The 13322-nt window shown below is 45.7% G+C and overlaps 1 protein-coding gene across 4 annotated transcripts in view; it reads right to left on the reverse strand.

Moving 5' to 3' along the window:
- The window catches only part of DENND4A (DENN domain containing 4A), a 193521-nt gene that overhangs the window by 102998 nt on the left and 77201 nt on the right, over window positions 1–13322 (reverse strand). For all 4 annotated transcript variants that reach the window (XM_073568879.1, XM_073568880.1, XM_073568878.1 and 1 more), the window contains exons 3-8: window positions 11320–11569; window positions 10021–10090; window positions 7210–7379; window positions 6206–6447; window positions 5477–5543; window positions 2785–2843 (exon numbers count right to left, since the gene is read on the reverse strand). In XM_073568879.1, the coding sequence (XP_073424980.1) occupies window positions 2785–2843; window positions 5477–5543; window positions 6206–6447; window positions 7210–7379; window positions 10021–10090; window positions 11320–11569 (858 nt within the window). The remainder of the gene's footprint in view (window positions 1–2784; window positions 2844–5476; window positions 5544–6205; window positions 6448–7209; window positions 7380–10020; window positions 10091–11319; window positions 11570–13322) is intronic.

The raw sequence follows: 13322 nt of genomic DNA on the forward strand, positions 1-13322 counted from the left end.
GCTGATGGAGTAAGTATGTCCCCACAGTGTCACATGTGCAGACATAGGGGGACATTTAGCAGTACGGTCTAATTCCTTAAACAGTGCAAATGTTTACTAGACACATCAGGCTGATTTTAGGACTATGTTGCATCATCAACACTGCTTTTTAGTTGTGCCAGAAATGTTTGCCACAATTCTGGCACATTTTCTGACGCTTGACCTTGCCTTCTACCAGTAAGGAATGCCCTTATCAATGAGGACATGCCATCTTGACCCTCATGGTGCAGAAAGTGTCTAGAGGGTTTTTTTTTTGACACAAATTACACAAAAACTCAGGCACATTATGTAAGATGATCAGATTGATATAACTTGAATCACTGCTATTTCAAGGCTTAGGAGTCCAGTGGGCGGAGCGCGCACATCTGTCAGTAAGTAGGACCACCTACCGACTACATTTTCTCCCATAGCCGCATATAAATCTGCTCACCTCCTCTGTGACATGCTGCCCCATAGGTTGAACCACTAGTGTAACATTACACGTTCCCTCTAATACACCAAGACTTTAAATTTTGACCTTTCACTTTCATAGACAATCAAAAAAGATTTGCAGGTTCCCGGTCCGGCGGTAATGTCAGTAGTCCATGGTTGCTAAAACATATCCCTGCAAATCTTCTCTACCTGTCGGCATCCCTGTGCCTCTTCTGATCAGTAGACCTGGAGTGATGTAACCATTATGGAATGACACATGACGTTATGCCGAGCCTCCTCATCAGAAGAAGCGCCAAGGACATCAGCAGGTGAAAGGCTGGAGACGTAGGGGGCTGACATTAATGTCTCAAATTATGGATAACGGGGAGCTGAGACCGTTTATGTAATTACAGAGTGAGTTTCAGTTGCCGGATTCTGAATGGTACCACTACTGTCAGGTACGGCATGCCATTACGACTCAAAAACTTTCCAGAAACCTGCAGATACAATCTGACATAGTGTTGGACTACATATGTGGTGGTGATGGACTTACGAAAGGGGTAATTTCTAACACATACAAAGATATATTGCATACACATTTAATGGGGTTCCCACTTAAAGCAAGATCCAAATGGGAGGGAGAGATTGGGCTGATGACTGACGAGGTATGGGAAAGGGTCCTAGAATATGTCCCCAAACTCACTATGAGTGAACCAGCTAGGTTGTTCCATCTTTATGTGATCCATCGTGTGTACCGCTCCCCCCTTCTGATGTTTAAAATGGGGCTGAGGGACAACTCTGACTGTCCAAGATGTGGGGGGTCTGATGCCGGAATCCTTCATATGATGTGGACTTGTCCCAGGCTATCTGCGTTCTGGGTTAATGTCATTAACAGAATAGAAGGGTCTTACGGATGTGTTGTACCCAAAAACCCACTGGTCTGCATACTGGGATATGTGGAGGAAACTGAAATAGTTAATAGTGCAAAGCTTGCTATAGCCAGACTACTATATGCAGCAAGGAAGCTGATTGCGAGGAACTGGAACAGGAAAGAACCACCTTCTGGGAGAGAGTTTGTGAAACAGGTGTCTTGTATCATCCGGCTGGAGGAAAGGATATATGCTAGAAGAGGCAATTCTAAAACCTATGAGAGGTTGTGGAATCCCTGGTTACAATACGGTACAGTTAACTGATGGTAATGTGCTATATTTTACAATGCTGGTGTTGTGGATAGACCATTAATACCCGGAGATAGGAACATTTCTGTTTTGTATGGTTGATTGACAATATGGGTAAAGAGGATGACTAATGGTAAATTACGGTGTAAGAGAAATCATATGGAGAAAAGAGTTATATATGCTGTCTTCATGGGGGGGGAGGGGGGGAACAGGGATGTTCAATTTGTAAATCTATTGTTTATGGAAGATTTACGGTATATTCTGTATTTTGAATTCTGATTAATAAAAATCTATTTGATCAAAAAAAGGACATCAGCAGGTAGGAGGAGGCTTGCAGGTTTTGGCTCCATGACCACGGACTACCAGTAGGGCCGCTGTACCAGGGACCTGCAAATCTTTTAGCTCATCTTTATTAATACTAGAGGGCTCCACTGCATTTTCCATGTGAACTATTGATTCACACAGACATATCAGTGCGGAGGAAAGTCACATGTTTTGCTCTTTTCCCTGTTGAGTATCTGCACAATGTTCGACCTGGTTAAAGTGCAGTCTACGCTACAATACTGAATTGGTGTAAGATCCGTTAACAATCATGGAGGCCAGAATTCTGGGACACCAATGATTTAGCAAAATACAATTAATGGGACAAGGAACTAAATCAACAAGGGTCACTCCGGCTAACTGAGTAATTACATGGGAGACACACGGCTGCTGTAGTCTGCTAGTGAAGGTCGTGGGACCCTGCCTGGAATGACAAGCTTCCAGGACAATAAAAAGATAATTATTCAACACTAATTAATTTTACAGTAATTAAATGTAAATGTTGCTGCTATTATGCAGCCGTGGAGAATGACAAATCATCGTCTTTTCAATTTCTCCCTGGTGCACTAATGAACGCCAGGGCTGGTCGTAGTGCTGTGTCCCGTGACGCCCTGCAAGGAAAGAGACGTCGCACTGCAGGAAAAGAGAGGTTGCTAAAGTAACCAAACCCCAACCGCCCCGGGAGGCTTACAAAACACGTCCGTCACGTGACAGCACCCATCAGATGCAATTAGCTTTACTGGTGCAGCATTATACAACGCTTATCCACAGGAAGCTGGCGATCTACGAGCGCACCTGTAAGGGTCGGCGCTGGCACAGAAGCGCGTGTACTTGCCTCAGTGGGAGCGGGGAGGACACAGGTTGGCTCAGTATCAGGGTGTCGTGCGGAGACAGCTATTCGAAAAGACAGCAAATTGTGTTTGATCAGCAGAGCGAAAGGGCTGGATTTATATGAGAGGAGAAACATTCAGGGCAAGCAGCACAATAAACACTTACTATTATTATAATTATCATTGCAACATCATCAAGTCCGGGAAAAGCTAATCAGTGGAGTGCAACGTAACCTAGAAACCATGTAGCCCTCCTCGAAAACATGAATAATACAACATACAGTGATTGATTGCCGGGTCTCTGGGACTTGGAGGTATTCTCATCTTGTTCAGTGCTGACATAGGTCTAGACTAAGCTGTCACTTTGATTGGTATTGGCCATTCTTCTGGGACCACCACTAATCCCGAGGTTGTAAAGAGGCAGCACTGCATCATCTACCATCAGTCCTCGGCTGTGCAAACACTGCAGACAACCTCTGTAACTGGAATGGGAGAACACTGCAAGTCCCAGCACAGCGGGTACTTTACAGGCACAAGACTCCCCAATACCTGGGACAGACTGGTTGCTGAGGATGAGCGGCCTGACATCCCATCTTATGCATTCCTAAGTGCCAGAGTCAAGAAACCGTGTCAGCATAAGAAAAAACGGATCTGATAAAAAAAAAAAAAAAAAGGCTGACATTTAAAAACCGACAACACGTGGGGGGTAAAGGGCAAATACACTGCCCGGGGTCATAGAATCATAGAATCGTAGAGTTGGAAGGGACCTCCTGGGCCATCTGGTCCAACCCCCTGCTCAAAGCAGGATTCGCTAAATCATCCAAGTCAGATGTCTGTCCAGCCTCTGTTTGAAGACTTCCATTGAAGGAGAACTCACCACTTCTCGTGGCAGCTTGTTCCACTCATTGATCACTCTGTCAAAAAGTTTTTTCTAATATCTAATCTGTGTCTCCTCCCATTCAGTTTCCTCCCATTGCTTCTAGTCTTTCCTTGTGCAAATGAGAATAAAGTTGATCCTTCTACAATGTGACAGCCCTTTAGATATTTGTAGACAGCTATGGGTCACCCCATGAAAGGTACACCTTTGCGTCTCTATAGGCTCTATAGCTTCCCCATCTCACAGATCTTCCTTACCCGACCTTTTTATAACAATTGACATCACGCTTTCCCCCGTACCGGAGGTCCACTGCCTCGGAGTAACCCTTGACTCTGCCCTGTCCTTCAAACCACACATCCAAGCTCTCTACACCTACTGTCGCCTCCAGCTCAAAAATATATCCAGAATCCGTTCCTTCCTCAACCCTCAATCTACTAAAATGCTTGTGCATGCCCTCATCATCTCCCGCCTCGACTATTGCAACATCCTTTTCTGTGGCCTCCCTGCTAACACCCTTGCACCTCTACAGTCCATTCTCAACTCTGCCACCCGACTAATTCATCTCTCTCCTCACTACTCCTCCACTTCTCCCCTCTGCAAATCTCTTCACTGGCTCCCATTCCCTCAGCGTATCCAGTTCAAATTACTAATACTGACCTACAAGGCCATCTACAACCTGTCCCCTCCATACATCTCAGAACTGATCTCCAGATACCTTCCTTCCAGTAATCTCCGGTCCTCCCAAGACCTCCTCCTCTCCTCCACACTTATTCGCTCCTCACCCAACCGCCTCCAAGACTTCTCCCGAATAGCCCCCATCTTCTGTAATTCCCTGCCCCAACACGTCCGGCTATCAACCACACTTGGATCCTTCAGACGGAACCTGAAAACCCGCCTCTTCAGGAAAGCTTACAGCCTGCAGTGATCCCCGCTGCCTCCTCACCACTATTGGAGCTACCGCCACACAATCACTGGAGCTGCTGCAACCCCCCAACCTACTGTCTCCTTCCCCACCATCCTGTAGCAAGTAAGCCCGAAAGGGCAGGGTCCTCTCTCCCCTCTATATCAGTCTGTGATTGTTTGCTGTAAGTGATATCTGTAATCTGTATACTACCCCTTCTCATGTACAGCACCATGGAATCAATGGTGCTATATAAATAAATAATAATAATAGGCTCTTTATATGTATGGCCAACAATATTAATGGAGCACTCATGTGGATCTGGCCCCAGACATCAGATTTCTATTGGTAAATCCCTCTGATCCACTATGGATGTAATATCTATGGGGTCTGTCTGCATGGCAATCCCTGCACAAGCTGCTGCTGTCGAACAGAAACAAGACATGCAGCTGGGGGGTCTCGAACATAATTTTTGAGCACGCTGAAGTCACTGTTTGCACCCGAGCATGCTTATATAACGTTATCCGAGCATGCTCACTCACAGCTTCCTACATTAAGAATGGCACTGTATAAGTAAAGATCAGATGTTATATGGATGTTCTGTGTGGGATCCCATCCATAGATATTCTTGGAAAAGAATAGTACATGCTGCAATTTTTTTTCACGCGGACACTTGATGTGATAGAATCCCCCCCCCATCTGAACAGCACTATATCGGTCAGTCGCACTCGTCCGTATTATACGCTCGTCCGAACGAGACTCAAGCCCTAACAAGCCTGTGCAATGGGACGCACATCTAGCAGATATTTATGGCGTATCCTATGGAGAAATGTCCGAGATGGGATAACCCTTTAATTCTGCAAGCACAGAAATCGCAGCATCGATTTCCTTATGTTTAAGGTCATAACCGTACACTTACCTGGACCAATATTCTTGGCCTTTGCGGAGAAGGGAATGGGACTTTATGCATGAAGTGGGAGATGTGTCTGGACGAAGGAAGAAAAAAGGAAAATGAAGTGAATAATATGAAATATCCACTACATTCAAAAGCAAAAAAAAAAAGCTTACTTAGCAAAAACTTATCAGAAACTTAGAAAAAATTATTTATTGAACAAAAGGATTATACTGAATTAAGTATATTATTGATCAGGAAAAAGGCCCCCTTTAGAAAATCCTGGTCTCTGGGCATTTTACCATAGAAAACAAACCGCAGTTTACTCACTCTCCCCAGGTCCACCACTGCTCCCAGTGTCTGATATTGGCAGCAGCTCATCGCCAGCCAATCACTGAGCTCGGCGGCTCTGCCCACGTAGACAGAACGCTCCACTCAGAGCCGCTGAGCTCACTGATCAGCTGCTGATGTGACGTCAGAGCTGCAGCCAATAACAGACACCGGGTGTAGCGCCGGACCCAGGGAGGGTGAGTAAAGAACAGTGTTTGTTTTTAGAAAAACCTGCAATTGGGTTTTCTAAATGGGGACAACCGCTTTAAACAAAGAAAGTGTAATAGTTGATACGCAGCATGCGTACAAGTAAGTAAGAGTGTGACACTAGGCGTCCGGCCGCTCAGAACAGTGTGCAGTCATGTGAGCTGATGGAACAAGACAACGGCAGTAAATTATTTACAGCCTCCAGAAAGGATTACTTACTTCTCTATTGGGAGCACATGAGGTCCAGAGATGGAATAGCGATAGAGGAAAGTGAGAAATTTCTTAAACGCATCAAAGAAAGGCCAGTGAGACAGGAGGCAGATGCACTTGCTGACATGGATGCTCCTGGAGGCATCCATCCTTCCCTCTGCGCTGTTGGCCTGGCCTAATTGTACTTTTTGTTTTTCGGTCAATTGCTCGTGATCACATGGCTCGTAGAACTGTATGGCAGCACCGTACACCTAAAAGTAATGTAATTTATAAGACTCATCAGAAAGAGAGACTAAAGGTAAAATAACTGGAGTAAATACAGGTTCTACACAGCTGTAATATGGCCAAATATAGAGTCAGTGCTACAGATGCAATACCGGACCCCACATGGTTCAAGGACTGTGTAGTACAGCCATGTTATACAGGTCGTAAAAAAACCTGGTATCAGGCTGCGTTCAAACATCAGTTGAGAATTGGATCACACCGCTTTACATATGGTAAGGTTACAGAAATGCTCGCCCCCCAATAAGAATTATACCACTTTTGAAAAGATCAGATTTGCCATTTGTGAGAAATCCAGCATAGAAGCTGTATGAAAATCAGCCAGGAAGTGCATTGGGGCGTGTCCCTATAGCTGGAAATAAGCCATGGGCTTTGACACGCCCCCAATGCACTTCCCGCCTGATTTGCATACAGCTTCTATGCTGGATTTCTCATGACCGGCACATCGGATCTTTCGAAAAAAGGTATCATTTTTATTAGTGTACAAATTCCACAACAAACACAGCACTACTTACATATGTAAAAGATGCTCACAGCTAACGTGATTTTACTACATGTGGGAGACAATACTGCCTGGATACACCTAAATCCAAAAGCAAAGAGTACAGCGGAAGCTTCAGCTATATCCCAAAGCCCACTGTAAAGGCATTATGGAATGAGAAAGGAAAAGCTACGAGTCAGTACAATATACAGGTTTGTGCGGTTCCTCGTGAAGTCCCAGTGTCTTGTACCTTTGCAGCAGATGCACCAGTCAGAACAAAGGTAGAAAAAACTGGCAGCGGATAGTTACTGTTGGACGGCCAGCATTCAATGGTCGCCCCCATGGGCAAGCAGAAGAGGGGCACCGACTCTGGCAAAGGAAAGGACTCATAATCCTCTTCTGGATATCTGCATATTAAACCTGCACAAAATAAAACACTCCGATTATTAGCAGAACCAAGGCGTTACAACGCTCACAACAACCGGTGTGCTCATAGACCATAGTGGTGCGAACTGGACGACCTGCTGATGGGAACATGTATATCCACACTCGGGGAAAGCCAATATCAGACAGTGTGCGAGCCTGGTGACAATGCATGGGCGAGCCTGGTGACAATGAATGTGCGAGCCTGGTGACAATGCATGTGCGAGCGGTCATCCACAGAAATCTGTGTCATCCCCTCCTAGGCCAGGATGGCGGGCTCTGCTGAATGGACAGGAACCAGCACTGTGCATGGTGCTTCCACAACATACTTGTGACCAATCATCTACAAGACCCTCCATGACTTCCAGAGAACACCTTAGACATTTCTTAGGCCCCTGAGGTTGAGATTATAATACACAATGCTGGATCAGTCATACGGTACATTTCCCCAGTGCCTGATGGACCCCAGGGACTTATAAAAGGGTCTGACAAGTACTAATATAATACCCATCGTTTTGCCAGTGATAACCTTCCCAGATGTGAACACAGCCTTGGTTAGATCGGCTTCTGGAAATCATTATGGCCGCTAATTAACCTCCTTGGGTTTTCACTCACCTGCCAAAAAGGCGATTTGCACAATGATAAATGCCCCCCACCCCATATCTAGAGAGTAAAGTTCCACGCAGACACTTAATTTGGCTGAACCCACCGATATTGATGGGTTTCGCAACAATCTAATATGTATGGGGGCACCGGATCGGGAGAGATGTCGATCGCACATGTCTGACTTCGGACTGCTGATCGCATTGTTCTTCCAGAGAGAAGCCTCTGACCAATGTGGCAGCCTGCGGCCTTCTCATAGAGAACACAGGAGCGCTCGACAAAACAAACATTCCTATGTATGAAAGAGACGGGCATCGGTCAGCCGACAGCCATCTAATGTGTATGGCCAGCTTAATGTGGCTCAGACCTCTATCTGGAGGAACGACCCCTGGTAAGAGATGCAGAGGCCGCCATACTGGTCTACTAAGAAATCAGGTCTTACTTCTCTTATCGCTATATTAAAGGGGGTTTGCTCTCAGAAGAAGTTTTTAAAAGAAAAAAAAAAAACTGCTTTCTTCAACCTCCCTGCGATGCAGTCAATACCAGACACTTTCAGTAGCGGTGCAGACTCAGCGCTGCAGTCAACACCAGACACTGGCAGCAGCGGTGGAGACTCAGCGCTGCAATCAATACCAGACACTGGCAGCAGTGATGGAGACTCAGCGCTGCAATCAATACCAGACACTGGCAGCAGTGATGGAGACTCACCACTGCAATCAATACCAGACACTGGCAGCAGTGATGGAGACTCACCGCTGCAGTCAATACCAGACACTGACAGCAGCGGTGGAGACTCAGCGCTGCAGTCAATACCAGACACTGACAGCAGCGGAGGAGACTCAGCGCTGCAGTCAATACCACACACTGGCAGCAGCAGTGGAGACTCATCGCTGCAGTCAATACCAGACACTGACAGCAGCGGTGGAGACTCAGCGCTGCAGTCAATACCACACACTGGCAGCAGCGGTGGAGACTCACGATACAGTCCATACCAGACACTGGCAGCAGCGGTGGAGACTCAGCGCTGCAGTAAATACCAGACATTGGCAGCAGCGGTGGAGACTCAGCGCTGCAGTAAATACCAGACACTGGCAGCAGCGGTGGAGACTCAGCGCTGCAGTAAATACCAGACACTGGCAGCAGTGGTGCAGACTCACGATACAGTCCATACCGGACACTGGCAGCAGCGGTGGAGGCTCAGCTCTAAGTAAAGCATTGGTTTAAAAAAAAAAAAAAAACCCACCAACAATCTGCAGCTGGGGAAAAGGGTTTTCTGAAACTGGAAATTCCCTTTAACACAAGTGTATAAAACTCCTAAACTTCTGACTGCAATTCAAGATATAAGTAGTTCACTATACTTTCTAAGAGGAAATGACAACAAATCCTATATAATCAAAGTTATAATGAAGTCAAAGTGAAATTACAGCCTGGTATATCAGAAGCCGTCCGGGGTAATAAGCACAGAACTCACAGCGTCCTGCGGATGATTACCCTCATTTACAGTAACAATAGGGAATCTCAGGACAGTAAAAAGTCTCCGAGTAATTGGTGCATTCATCTTCCAGCATTCATTTACGATGGTCAGCAGCCAAATATGCTGCTGGCAAGGGCGAAAAACCAAAATGACGGGGTTCATGGCGAGAAAGTTATGAAATCACAGATCTGCATTTTAACCTGATCATTACCAGACAGCTGGATTATACTAACGCTAATCTCCCATGTAGCCTTACCCCACACACATAGAAACATTACTGCTTACAGTCTGCGGCACATTCGGTGCAGACACTTGTGTGCCGCGTGGGGCGTGCAGCCATCCAGGATCATCTCGCAGAAGACACTGTGGAACAGAGCTTCAGAAATAGAAGATCTGTCAATGGTGAACATGCCAGCCCTTCTGGAGATCCCAAGCACACCGCATTTTTTGGTGTAAAATACTTACATTACAGATGTAGAGCACGCCACAAATGTTCATGCTGAACTAGTGATCAATCGTATCGATCTGGCGCTATTTCCATAGTTATACAGGTAAACTTACCAGCTTTATAAGACACGGCATTGGCTTTCACAACAGACTTTTTGTAACAGAGGTACACGGCTGATCCCCACTGAAAGGGAGAAGGAGACACTAAATCATGTGATATACAGACCTCATAAATACATCAGGCTCGGCTATTATTATATAGATCCAATCTACCACACGAAAACGGCATCTATAGCAGAGAAATGTGTGGGCGCCACTTTACCAGTGATCACTGCAGACATGTTGTGGTTATCGGCAGCAATCACTGGGGATAACAGGAGATGACCACATGATGACCCTGCGGTGGCTGATATCAGGGAACAGCAGCATGCCAGCTAACGGACTGTAATAACATGGACGCCTGTGAGCAGCGCTCTTTTTAATGCTCTTTTCGGGTATATGGCTTTCATGGGTGGATAACTCCCCTGCTTGGGAGCACCTCCATCAGGACCTTATACCCTGTTGGGGCACAGGGACAGGGCTTGTGTAATGGAACAACCCTTTAAAAACGGTATGTTCACAGGTGGCGGAACACTGCGGATTTTACATCTGAAATTGTAAGTGGAAAATAATGTAAAACACTGGATAAAACATCGCTGTGGAAATTGACCTGTGGAGCAAGTCACTATTTGCTACAAGTTTTCACCAAGCATTTCATCCTTTCCGTTTAAAGAGATTCTGCCGCCAGGTTTTTGTTATGTAATCTGAGAGCAGCATGAGGTAGGGGCCGAGACCCTGATTCCAGCACTGTGTCACTTATGGGGGCTGGCAACTGTAGTGTCAATAAAATGTGTGTTTTGTCAGCAGGAGATGACCAGAGGACTAGTTGTTTCCTGCCATATACTCCTCCTATTATGCATAACCCGCATCAACCACTGATTGGAAGCTTTCTGCCTATGTACAGTGTACATATAAAGCTACCAATCAGTAATGTGGGTGGGGTTATACAGAGCTCAGCAGTTTGAGAACTGGGAGATCTGCAGCAGATAAACTGATTTTAGCAGAACTGCAGCAAGCAGCCCAGTAAGTGATACATCACTGGAATCAGGGTCTCTGACCCTACATCATGCTGTTCTCCAATTACATAGAAAAAAACCTGTTCACACATTCCACGTGATTGGGTATAATTTGCAGCAAATCTATAGGTCTGTAAAAATGTGTTAACGCGCCTTAACATATTACCTTGAACAAAAAAATAAATAGCTAAAAACCCTTGAAAGAAAGTGTAAGCAGGGCCTAACATTGGTAAAGTGAGGGTCCCAGCACTATCCTGAGCGGCTACACGCAGTAGTAAGCGTGTGCGCTCCTTCTTACCATGCTGCTGTTAAGATTCTTCTCCACCTTACAGAAGGTGTGCGGCGGAGTTTCGCCTTTGCTGGGGATGATTATACAAATGTCCGTGACAGCCAAGGTGTTCTGGGTCATGTTTTCGGAGGCTCTCCGATAGGTGATGTACGCTTTCTGCGAGGACGTGCTGCTGCTTATATTGGCAGGTCGTCCATGCGGCGTGGTCTGGATGATGTGACAACCCTGCTTCAGCCTCTCCTTCCATTCATACAAAACCCTGAAAAAGAAGCTTAGATTTACTACTGCCGATGGACGGAGCTCCCCGTCTCGCTGGGAAAAGGAGTCTGAGCAAATCGACGATTTATGCAAAGCGGGAATCTTCGCCTAGTTGGCATCAAACCTTCAGCAATGCTGGCAGACAACATCACTTCCACACGGTCACCCAGATGGCACCATCTCCCTCCGGCAGGAAGCAGCTCTCTTCCAGGCCACTTTTTTGTTATTGTGTTTAATGAGTTATATAATATGTTACGAGGCTTTACATGACTTACCAATACGGCCACTGATGTGCACAAATATCCACCACCGGAGGATTATCTTTTTCTGTATTTTTAATGGGGGAAAGTGGTGGCAATTCAAACTTCTATTTTTAACTTTTCTTTTCACTGTATTTTTTTAGTCCCCTTAGGGGACTTGAACCTGCAATTGTGTGATTGCTCATACTGTATACTGCAATGTCACAATAGTGCCATCTCCTATGATCGCCAGGTACAGGCTGGCTTTCATTGAAGCGCAAATTAGATGAAAGAGAAAGACCACCAGCGCTGTCCTTTTAAACAGTGTGCTCGAGGATGGGACTCGTGGTCCAGACTGATCGAAGTAGAAGCCTGAGCACCACAAAAAAAAGGCAATTTCCAAAGAAAACAGTAGCTGTAGGAGAGAGTTCAGCACAAAATAGGATCTTATCTGGGAAATATAGTAAGCTTTACGCTCAGATTAAACTCACCTGTTTAATCCGTGAAAACAGCATATAGTGCAATATCAGCTGCAGCAGAGCCACGGGTCTGCCAGTGTACTCAGACATCAATAGGTCAGAAGGAGTTTGTGGATAGTCTCCGAGCTGCCGCGTCTCAAAGTACAAAGCTAATCCTTCTTCAGGAAAACCACATGTGGTCTATGGACTAGTCCTGTGGATTATCCACAAACTCCTTCTGCCTGATTGACAAAAAAAGACAATGGGACTGTAGGTCTTACTGCAGTGTTACAACTGGCCCCATATTGTGGTTCCCGGCTTTTGCTACACACAGATGTCCTCGACAAAGACCGTTCTTGGTCAGAACGTTGGACCATATGCGTTTTGACTCCTTGCCAAATGAAAATAACTAACACTGCAGCAAGAACTACAGTCCCATTTTCTTTTTTCTTTTTGCGTGGTGCTGAAGTTTCTACTTTGTTTCATTGGAGCACAGTCATGACAACCAGTGGGCCTTCTGAAGAACCAGACTATCATGGCAACCCATGCGACTAGTCATATGGTGATGCTGATGGAAAGAGGACACTGAAAATGGAGCACCACCTCAGCTGCGCACAGTGAATAACAGCGACGCTAGAGGCAGATGATGGCTGAGTAACACAGTCATCATCTGCTTGCGATCAAGCTGGCTCAGTATCTGAGCCTGCTTCAAGGAAGGGAACCTGACATATGACGGAAATGTACATCATATGTTGGGAAGGGGTTGAACACCCTATTGTATGCGTCGAAATATAGTATCAGAACTTGACATGGTGTATGTAGCCTCTTCTGACATACGCCTGCGCAGCAGGTTATGCCTCAACCATCATTTGACAATATAAAATGGGGGATGTGCCAAATGTACATGTCCGACGGTGATGCACACTGTGCCTAAAGACCCCTTTACACCATATTACAGTCAGAAGAACCTGTCCTTTTCCTCCAACCATCAACCCTACAGTATTGCAATTTATTGTACCACTGACAATCTGCTATGAAGTCAAGACACATGGCAAGT

This window comes from Dendrobates tinctorius, unplaced genomic scaffold, assembly GCF_039654945.1.
Source record: "Dendrobates tinctorius isolate UK_male_01 unplaced genomic scaffold, ASM3965494v1 ptg000022l, whole genome shotgun sequence".
NCBI lineage: Eukaryota > Metazoa > Chordata > Amphibia > Anura > Dendrobatidae > Dendrobates > Dendrobates tinctorius.